Raw genomic sequence first — 11,031 nt, 5'->3', positions numbered from 1 at the left:
CTCGGCTCACCGCAACCTCCGCCTCTTGGGTTCAGGCAATTCTCCTGCCTCAGCCTCCTGAGTAGCTGGGACTACAGGCATGCGCCACCATGCCCAGCTAATTTTTTTGTAGTTTTTAGTAGAGACGGGGTTTCACCATGTTGACCAGGATGGTCTTGATCTCTTGACCTCGTGATCCACCCGCCTCGGCCTCCCAAAGTGCTGGGATTACAGGCTTGAGCCACCGAAACAGGCAGGTTTTAAAAGGGAAACATAATGAGTTCTGTTTTGGGCATGTTAAGCTCAAGGTAATTTTGGAACATTCAAATAAACATGCCCATCTGGCGGCTGAGTATGTGGGCCCAGAACTTGGGACCTTCTGATTTAAGAAGCATTGACTTATCAAGAGACCCTTGAAATTTGGGAGTCAAATTTGCAAATACCATACACATCTATTTTTAAAATAACTTTCCTTTTTGTTGTTATGAAAGTTATATATCTTTATGATATGATATTTAGAAAATATGAATAAGCAATAAAAAGTAAGTTACCCATTCTCTTACCAGTTTTTACACACACACGCATGCACACACACACACACCTCTATTTCTTTCAAAAACACATTTATGAATCAATAGATGGATATTTCAAAGCATCTTAAATTTAATAAGCCTTAGCTGGGCACTGTGGCTCACTCCTGCAATCCCAGCACTTTGCGAGGCCAAGACAGGTGAGTTGCTTGAGCTCAGGAGTTTGAGAACAGCCTGGGCAATATGGTGAAATGCTGTCTCCACCAAAAATACAAAAATTAGCTGGGCATGGTGGTGCATGCTTGTTGTTCCTTCTACTTGAGAGGCTGAAGCTGGAAGATCACTGGAGCCTGGGAAGTGGAGGCTCTAGTGAGCTGCGATTGTACCACTGCACTCCAGCCTGGGCGACAGAGCAAGATCCTGTTTAAAAAAAAATTCATGGTGGCTCATGACTGTAATCTGAGCACATTGGGAGGCCAAGGCGGGCTGATCACGAGGTGAGGAGATCAAGATCATCCTGGCTAACATGGTAAAACCCTGTATCTACTAAAAATATAAAAAATTAGCTGGGTGTGGTGGTGTGCGCCTGTAGTGTCAGCTACTTGGGAAGCTGAGGCAGGAGAATCGCTTGAACCCGGGAGGCAGAGGTTGCAGTGAGCTGAGATCACGTCACTGCACTCCAGCCAGGGCAACAGAGCGTGACTCCGTCTCAAAAAAAAAAAAAAGTGATAAGGCTATTAGTTCTGTTACAGGAATTTTATTGGGGCTGCTGTTACTAAGTACCATAAGCTGGGTGCCTTAGAAAAACAGAAATTTATACTCTAACAGCTCTGGAGTCCAGAAGTCTGAAACCAAGATGACGAAGCCATGCTCCCTCTGCAGGAGCTGGGGCTGGATCCGTTCCAGGCCTCCTTCCTAGCTTCTGGTGGCCTAAAGCATGTCTTGCCTTGTAGATGGCCATCTTCTTCCTGGGTCCCTTCACTGTGTCCCTTCCCTCTTATATGTGTCTATCTCAGGGTCCAAGTTTCCCTTTCTTATTAAGGACACTTTCATATTGGATTAGGGCCCACACTAACCATCTCTTTTAACTTGATTATCTGCAAAGACCCTTTTTCCAAATAAGGTCATGTCCACAGGCACTGGAGGTTAGGGCTTCAACATGTCTTTTGGGGAGACACAATTCAACGTACAACACCATCTGAGGCTTGGATCCTGCCCCCTGCATACTTGCCAGGAACACCAGAATGGACCATGAGTGAGCCTCATGAATACCTTCCGGGAAGAGGAAAGGAGGGCCTAAGAAGGGGTTCTGTTCTTCCTTGCCCTGCCTCAGTTCCTTCTTGCCTTCTTCAGTGCGGGCAAAGCTTTAAGCTAACTTCCTAAGTAAAGAATGGAAGGTATGACCAAGACATGAGCTTTCTGGCTGGGCGCCGTGGCTCACACCTGTAATCCCAGCACTTTGGGAGGCCGAGGTGGGCGGATCACTTGAGGTCAGGAGTTCCAGACCAGCCTGGCCAACATAGTAAAATCCCATCTCTACTAAAAATACAAAAGTTGCTGGGCGAGGTGGCACATGCTTGTAATCCTAGCTACCCAGGAGGCTGAGGCAGGAGAATTGCTTGAACTCCGGAGGCAGAGGTTGCAGTGAGCCAAGATCCCACCTCTGCACTCCAGCCTGAGCAACAGAGTGAGATTCCATCTCAAAAAAAAAAAAAAAAAAAAAAAAAAAGATAGCTTTTAAAAGAGACAAAACAATTGAAAAAGGTCTATCCAACAGAAGAGGTTAGAACTCCCTCAACCCACCTGACCTGCTGTGTTAGGACAGTCTCCCTAAGGAGGAATCTAGGGGTTATTCTTAACTTCTTTCTCAAACCCTTCAGTCTCATCCATCTTCCTTCCCCCCTTCCACAAAGTTGACAGAGTTGGCTTCATGACCAGGGCCCAGCGCCCCATATACAGAAGGGCCCCGCATTGGAGTTTAATGCCCTGTGATTATAATCTTGAAATTCTTAATGGTTTTAACTTCAAGTGTATGTTTTGTAAGTGAAATCTAATGAGATGATGGGGTATGAACCCACCTTCCCTGGACTGGTTCTTGGTTCCCGCTGCCTACTTCCCTGCTGACACCCTGGGATCCCCGTCCCTCCTCTGTCCAGTGCCACCTGCTACCCTCGACCCCTGGTGAAATCCTGGCTACAGGGAGGGTCAGGATCCAGTGTGGGTGCCTGTAGTATCTTGGATGAGTGTGACAGTGGCTGCCCTACCTGAGCTGGCAGCACCACAGCCCTGTTCAGCAGGTGACTAGTTGGGCACACCATCCTCTGCCCCACCCCCAAACAGATGGTATGTGGTGGTATTGCACAGAGCTTGCAGTATGTTGAAAGTCACTATTGAACAGCAGGCTTGTGGGAAAGAAAGGTACTTGCTTCGACTTCCTGTCCCTCACTGGAGCATGGGGCATCCAGCCATTTGTGGAAGCAGTTTGTGGAAGGAAGCAGTTTCTGACAGGCAACTGTCAGGCCCAAGCTTGCCCAGGAGCCCCCAGTCGTGGAGGAGCGCCTGGGTGTTTCTAGACTCACCTGTGCTCCTCGTTGAGGGAGCATTCCCTCAGGCTGTTCCATGCCTTGGGGACCTTCTCCTTTTCAGTTCAAACTTCCTGCCTCTGGCTTATATTAGTTTCTTCTGGCCAGCTCAAGGCACCCTCTGGAGATGAGCCAGGACATACAAATTGTGTAATCTCAGTGATTCTACTTTGAAGTTAATGCTTTGATATTGGCATTTAAACCTGGCATTGATTTATAAAAAGATGAACAGTGAAATTCATACTAATAGTTTAAAATGTTCTCTTTATTACAAATGGTATTGAATTGCAGTAAAAACATGGCAAGTTAGAGAGAAACACGTTGAAGAAAAGAAAAAGTTTGCCGGGAGCAGTGGCTCACGCCTGTAATCCCAACACTTTGGGAGGCCAAGGCAGGTGGATCACCTGAGGTCGGGAGTTCAAGATCAGCCTGACCAGCATGGTGAAACGTGCAAAAAAATTAGCCAGTGTGGTGGCTCATGCCTGTAAATCCCAGCTACTCTGGAGGCTGAGGCCGGAGAATCGCATGAACCCAGGAGGCAGAGGTTGCACTGAGCTGAGATCATGCCACTGCACTCTAGCCTGGGCAACCAGAGCAAGACTCCATCCAAAAAAGAAAAAGAAAAACGTTTTATGTTCCAGTGACTTTAACAGATTTTCCCCATCTTTTGAACAAGGAGCCTCACATCTTCATTTTGTGCTGGGCCCTGCAAATTATATGTTTAATGGTGTAGTGATGTATTGCATTACTTTCAATGACAAAAACTGCAATTACTTTTATACCAACCTAATAGTTGGTACTGAAGCAGCTGGGTACTGAGAACTAGGTACTAGGAGCCACATTCAAAAACGTCCAAAACAAAACCCCTGTCCTCATGGAGATTATAGACTAGCAGAGAAAACAAGATCCTAATGAAGTAATAAGATAAAGACAAGGAGAAAAATGAAATATGATTCAATTTGTGATAAATACTCTCAAAGAAACCAGCAACTAAATAAGATAGAGCTTATTATTATTATATAATATATAAATATATGACTAATATATTAATGCATTAATATTCACAAGATGCCATTGGAAGGAGAGTTTAGAAAGGAGAAGGAACAATATTAAATGTTATAAGTAGGGCCAGGTGCGGTGGCTCACGCCCGTAATCCCAGCACTTTGGGAGGCCGAGGCGGGTGGATCACGAGGTCAAGAGATCAAGACCATCCTGGTCAACATGGTGAAACCCCGTCTCTACTAAAAATACAAAAAATTAGCTGGGCATGGTGGTGCGTGCCTGTAATCCCAGCTACTCAGGAGGCTGAGGCAGGAGAATTGCCTGAACCCGGGAGGCGGAGGTTGCGGTGAGCCGAGATCATGCCGCTGCACTCCAGCCTGGCGAAAGAGTGAGACTCCATCTCAATAAATAAATAAATGTTATAAGTAACAGTTAATGGTAATAATATTTAATAAGTGCTATGTCCCAGGCATTGTTCTTAGCACTTAACATGTATTAACTGGTATAGCCCTTGTAATAATCCTATGAGGTAGGTGTTATCATCCATCTCCATTTTACTGAGGCATAGGAAAATTAAGTGACCAAGTAGAGGAGCTGGGATTCAAACCCAAGCAGTTCTGGCCACAAAGCCATCACTCTTACAAAGATGTTATCTTTTTTGTTTTGTTTTGTTTTTTGAGACAGAGTTTCACTCTTGTTGCCTAGGCTGGAGTGCAATGGCATGATCTTGGCTCACTGCAGCCCCCACCTGCCAGGTTCAAGTGATTCTCCTGCCTCAGCTTTCCAGTAGCTGGGATTACAGGCTTGAGCCACCATGCCCGGCTAAGTTTGTATTTTTAGTAGAGATGGGGTTTCTCCGTGTTGCTCAGGCTGTCTCAAACTCTAGACCTCAGGTGATCCGTCTGCCTCGGCCTCCCAAAGTGCTGGGATTACAGGTGTGAGCTATTGTGCCCTGCCTAAAAATGTTATCTTTATTCTTACCATATCTTTCCCATTGCATATTGTATTTGGAATGGTTTCTTCTTATTTTGGGGGGCTTTTTTGGTTTTAAATTTAAATTTAATTAATTAATTAATTAATTTTGAGGCAAAGTCTCCCTGTCGCCCAGGCTGGTGTGCAGTGGTACAAACATAGCTCACTATAGCCTCTACCTACTGGACTCAAGTGATTCTCCCACCTCAGCCTCTCGAGCAGCTGAGATTACAGGAACATACCACCACACTCATCATATATATATATATATATATTTTATTATTATTTTTTTTTTGCACAGACAAGGCTCCACTGTGTTGCCCAGGCTGGTGTTGAACTTCTTGGCTCAAGGGATCTGTCCTCCTTGGCCTTCCAAATTGTTGTGATTACAGGAGTGAGTCACAGCTCACAACTGGAATGGTTTCTTTGCATATCTGCATCTCCAATAGACTTTAGCTCTTTGAGAGAAGGGACAGAGTTGCACTACTATTGTCTTCCCAGTCCCTGGTGGGTACTAGGCTTTCAAAAGTATTTGTTAAATTGTGAATTGGATTGGCCTTGAATGAAAGATCATACAATTATGAAGACACAATCACTTTACTGAGCTCAAGAAACACCTCAGCTGTCAACTCCTTTAGTAAGAATATACCCGGCCAGGTGCAGTGACTCACACCTGTAATCTCAGCACTTTGGGAGGCCGAGGTGGGCAGATTACCTGAGCTCAGAAGTTCAAGACCAGCCTGGCCAAGATGGCAAAACCCCGTCTCTACTAGTAATACAAAAATTAGCCAGGAGTGGTGGTGGGCACCTGTAATCCCAGCTACTGGGGAGGCTGAGGCAGGAGAATCGCTTGAACCCTGGAGGCAGAGGTTGCAGTGAGCCAAGATTGTGCCATTGCACTCCAGCCTGGGTGACAGAGTGAGCCTCCATTTAAAAAAAAAAAAAGATACACTCTTGATTTGCTTTAAAGAAAGAGCAAAAAGGAAAGGAAAAAACAAAACAACAAAAAAGGATACACCCAGAAGTAAATAAATAGATGCTTATTTGTGAGACTAGAAGCATACATGCAGACACAATCTATTTACTTCTAAGAATAATATAGTTTTAGATTTGGTCGGGCGCGGTGGCTCACACCTGTAATCCCAGCACTTTGGGAGGCTGAGGTTGGCGGATCACGAGGTCAAGAGATTGAGACCATCCTGGTCAACATGGTGAAACCCTGTCTCTACTAAAAATACAAAAAAAATTAGCTGGGTGTGGTGGCGTGCACCTGTAGTCCCAGCTACTCAGGAGGCTGAGGTAGGAGAATTGCTTGAACCTGGGAGGCAGAGGTTGCAGTGAGCCGAGGACTTGCTACTGCACTCCAGCCTGGCGCCTGGTGACAGAGTGAGACTGTCTCAAAAAAAAAAAAAAAGAAGTTTTAGATTTAACTACTTATATTAAAAATATTTTTGGTCACTGTTTTTCTTGTTTGAGATTCAGAACGTATATTTCTATCTTTATCCCACCACATTCACTTTTTTGTTCTGACTAGAACAGTAGGGTGTGGTTTTTCCTGCCCTTTTGACTCTGTGCTCTGTGCTCCATGGCTTGTGTGGGGCCAGGCCCATGGCTATGCATTTAAACAGAAGCTAACTTGAGCTTCTCTGTGGTGTAATTGGGAGGAGATTCAGTATTCTGGCTGCCTCCGAAATATCTCATCTGTCTTTGGGAAGATTCTTCTCTTTTATACCTAGCCTAATGTGTATCAGTATCTCTGAAAACTAGTTTTTTTTTTTTTTTTTTTTTTTTTTTTTGAGATGGAGTCTTGCTCTGTTGCCAGGCTGAAGTGCAGTGGCATGATCTCGGCTCACTGCAAACTCCGCCTCCCGGGTTCAAGTGATTCTCCTGCCTCAGCCTCCTCAGTAGCTGGGATCACAGATGCACGCCACCACACCCAACTAATTTTTGTATTTTTAGTAGAAATGGGGTTTCATCATGTTGCCAGGATGGTCTTGATCTCCTGACCTCGTGATCTGCCTGCCTCGGCCTCCCAAAATGCTGAGATTACAAGTGTGAGCCACTACACCCGGTCTGAAAACTAGTTTAAAATTCACATGTGTAACTTGGTCTGAAGCATACTAGCCCTAGCTTGTTCATCGTTTATTCATTATTAAGACCAGTAGATCTTAATAGTTTGTGTCTCCTAAGGGGTAAGATAGGGGCAGAGATAGAGAGAGGCTCTAGAGGCGGGGAAAGGAAGCCACAGGAGAATGGTAGCCAGGGTATATAAAAGGCTTATTATTTTTCTATAGTTTTGCTTGGGACTGCATCTGTCAGTAGTTAGTGTATGCCATAAAGGTATACCCTATGCTACCAAGAAAAAGATCACCTAACGATGACCTGTATTTTATATTTTGTTTGCAGAGACTTTGAATATCACAGTACCATTCTCCTTCAAGGGAATAAAATTTTCTAAGGTATTGTTCCAGATTTATTTTGTAATTTCCTAACCTTTAGCAGTAATAGACTGTTAAGTATTTGAAACAAGCAGTTCACAACTTCTTCTTATTTTTTTTTGAAATGGGGATCTCAGTCTGTCACTCAGGCTGGAGTGCAGTGGCATGATCTCCACTCACTGCAACCTCCACTGCCCAACCCCCACCCAAGCAATCTTCCTGCCTCAGCCTCCTAAGTAGCTGGGACTACAGGCGCATGCCACAATGACAGCTAATTTTTTGTATTTTTGGAAGAGATGGGGTTTCAACATGTTTCCCAGGCTGGTCTTGAACTCCTGAGCTCAAGTGATTCACCCTGCTTAGCCTTCCAAAGTACTGGGATTACAGGCATGGGCAACTGCGCCCAGCTGAGAATTTTTTGAGTAGCAATTCAAGATTAAGATGTTCAAGATTTTTTCCTTCACTTTTATTTAGGATTTGCTTTTTTGTGTGTGTGTGACAGATTCTTGCTCTCTTGCGCAGGCTGAAGTGTGTTCTGAGCTCCCTGTAACTTCCGCCTTCCAAATGCTATGGATTCTGTGCCTCAATCACCTGAGTAGCTGGAATTACAGGTGCATGCCACCATGCCCTGCTAATTTTTTTTATTTTTAGTAGGGATGGGGTTTCACCATGTTGTCCAGGCTGGTCTCAACCTCCTGGCCTCAAGTGATCCACCCACCTTTGTTCCTGGACCAAACTGAGGGTTGGCTGCTATTTCTTGCAGCCCAATAACGAGATGCAGATGAACTGGGGAGGAAGAGAGCTTTTATTTCTGTAACCGGTTACAAGGAGAAGGTCTGGAAATTATCGGCAGACCAACTCAAAATTACAAAGTTTTCAGAGCTTATGTACATTCTAAGGACATAAGTGATTAATTTCTTTTTTTTTTTTTTTTTTGAGACGGAGTTTCACTCATGTTACCCAGGCTGGAGTGCAATGGCCCACCGCAACCTCCGCCTCCTGGGTTCAGGCAATTCTCCTGCCTCAGCCTCCTGAGTAGCTGGGATTACAGGCATGCACCACCATGCCCAGCTAATTTTTTTTTTTTTGTATTTTTAGTAGAGACGGGGTTTCACCATGTTGACCAGGATGGTCTTGATCTCTTGACCTCGTGATCCACCCGCCTTGGCCTCCCAAAGTGCTGGGATTACAGGCTTGAGCCACCGCACCTGGCCTAATTTCTTTTAATTTATTAACTAAGGTCAAAGTCCTGAAGACCTTCCTCTGGAGCCACAGTAAATTTACTTAAATAGATCTGGGTGCTGGGGTGATTACCTTTATCTTGTCTCCTGCTAAATCATGGAGATTTGAGGAGTTCCTTCAGACCCTCAATACACTTGTTTTTAAAGGCCTGGGGGCTTTCTTCAGACCCACAATAAAACTTGATTAATCCTAAATGGGTCCTATTAAGAATTCCTTTATTTTGTCATGCTTTAAGGCCCAGGAAAGGCCTGAGGATAATTCTGGAGGGACTTTTGTTACATCCCATCCTTTGTATAAGGCCACTGGCTTTTAATATTTAACTTTACTCAATTAGTACTGAAACAGTTGTTAGCGAAACCTGGCCTGCCACACGTTGGCCTCCCAAAGTGCGGGGATTATAGGTGTGAGCCACCTCGATTGGCCTTAGTATTAAGTCTTTTGGTATTTCTTTTTTCTGTAGAATATGGAAAAATTGCACAAATGATAGCACTTTTTTCCCTTCATTTTTTTTCCCTCTAGCATATATGTCTAAAAGTAATTTGAATGCAAGTGCTCATTATTAATCTGTTGAACAGTCTTCAGATGAAAGCACTGGATGACCACTGTGTATAAGCCAGTAAATCTCTATAACTGCTCATGAAATACACTAAATATAATGTAAGCCTTGTTTAGGAGAATAAAAATTACATAAATTATAGACTTATTTTATTCAAGATTTTTCTTGGGTACTTAGTCTGGACATCCATGCCTTTGTGAAAATAGTTGCTGCCTCAATGAATACTACCATTGTGATTTTAGATATTTGCATGACATATCTAGTAATGAAATTTTATGCATTTTTCTTTTGGTGACCATTTTAAAATAAACTTTAATAATGCATATTCTTTCATTATTTTGTTACAAACTAATATCTAATGTTTTAAAACCTCTTAGGTTAGTTTTTAAAAATTATAAATAACATAATCTTATAATTGGGAAATAAATAGGTTCTATGCTCATTGAATTCAGACTTGGAAAATTTTATTTCATTGGAAAACTAATAAAATCAATCCAATTTAAATGGCTTTCTGCTAGTAAGAGAACGTTCTTACAAAAGCATCTGAAATAGTAGCATCTAATATTTTGTATTACTTGTATTTCTTATACTTCATTTTAGGGACGATACAAATGTGTTGCTGAAGCTATTTCTGGGAGTCCTGAAGAAGTGCTCTTTTGCTTGGAGTTTGCCATCATACACCACCCTAATTCAAATTAGAATAAATTGAGTATTAAAAAATTTTTTTAAAGGTATTTTTCTTGTTTTAAGGGTACCCAGGATTTGTTTTAATCAGATATGGTAAGATAGACACAGAAATGACTGTCATGAAGGAGGATGCTTATCCTCACAGATCTCTAGAAACAGCCATGGTGCACCATGTGGAGCCACTCAGGGAGGCACCACGGTCTGTGAAGAAGTGGAGGGAGGGGAAAAATGTGGGCAAGCGTTGTTTCTTATGTTTTCCATAGGAAGCAATGGGCAAGATAGGGTAAGTAATTGAAACGGTTTGGCTGTGTCCCCACCCAAATCTTAACTTGAATTGTAGTTCCCATGATCCCCATGTGTCATGGGGGGGCGCCCAGTGGGAGGTAATTGAATCATGGAGGTGGTTACCTGCATGCTGTTTTCGTGATAGTGAGTGAGTTCTCATGAGATCTGATGGTTTTATAAGGAGCTTTCCCCACCCATCCCTTTGCTCTCTATTTCACCTTGCTGCTGCTACATGAAGAAGGACGTGTTTACTTCCCCTTCTGCCATAATTGTTTCCTGAGGCCTGAACTTCTCTCCATTTGCCTGCTGCTACTTTAAGGCAGGTTACCAGTGCTGTTCCCCCGGACTACTCCACAACTTCCTGACCGATCTTTCCACATCTGCTCAGGTGGCTCTTCAAGCTTTTCTCCACAAGGGCAATTTCAATAATATTTTCAAAATCTAGATCTGGTCATGTCATCACAATGAGAATGGAACAGATGGCTTCTGCCGTAGCAAAGGGATCTTTTCCAGCAATCCTATTAAATCTCAAATTTCCTCTTTTAGGGAGGAGAAATCTCCCATGTCTACAATCCTGTCCTGTACATGCCTAACCCTGTCACCCATAGCCATCAGCAAAGAATGCAGATTAATTAGCAGTAACCTCTTCTTAGCCGAGAGTGACTTTACGGAGAGGGATCTCTAACCTCCTAAGTCTTAGAAGGGACTCTAACCCTCCTAATTTGGGCCTCTAACCCAAGGTCAGTTAAGTGTCCTT

The 11,031-nt window shown here is 43.5% G+C and overlaps 1 protein-coding gene across 2 annotated transcripts in view; it reads left to right on the top strand.

Annotated features, from left to right (window-relative positions):
* LY96 (lymphocyte antigen 96) overlaps positions 1-10,022 on the top strand; it is a 33,344-nt gene extending 23,322 nt beyond the window's left edge. Inside the window, exons 3-4 of one of the 2 annotated variants that reach the window (XM_017521910.2) lie at positions 7,473-7,525; positions 9,903-10,022. In XM_017521910.2, the coding sequence (XP_017377399.1) occupies positions 7,473-7,525; positions 9,903-10,001 (152 nt within the window). In that variant the 3' untranslated portion in view covers positions 10,002-10,022. The remainder of the gene's footprint in view (positions 1-7,472; positions 7,526-9,902) is intronic. The other variant, XM_017521909.2, reaches the window with a different exon arrangement.
* Positions 10,023-11,031: the final 1,009 nt, after the last annotated feature.

This window comes from Cebus imitator, unplaced genomic scaffold, assembly GCF_001604975.1.
Source record: "Cebus imitator isolate Cc_AM_T3 unplaced genomic scaffold, Cebus_imitator-1.0 Scaffold22, whole genome shotgun sequence".
Classification (NCBI taxonomy): Eukaryota; Metazoa; Chordata; class Mammalia; order Primates; family Cebidae; genus Cebus; species Cebus imitator.
This window is presented reverse-complemented; position numbering and strand designations above follow the sequence as displayed.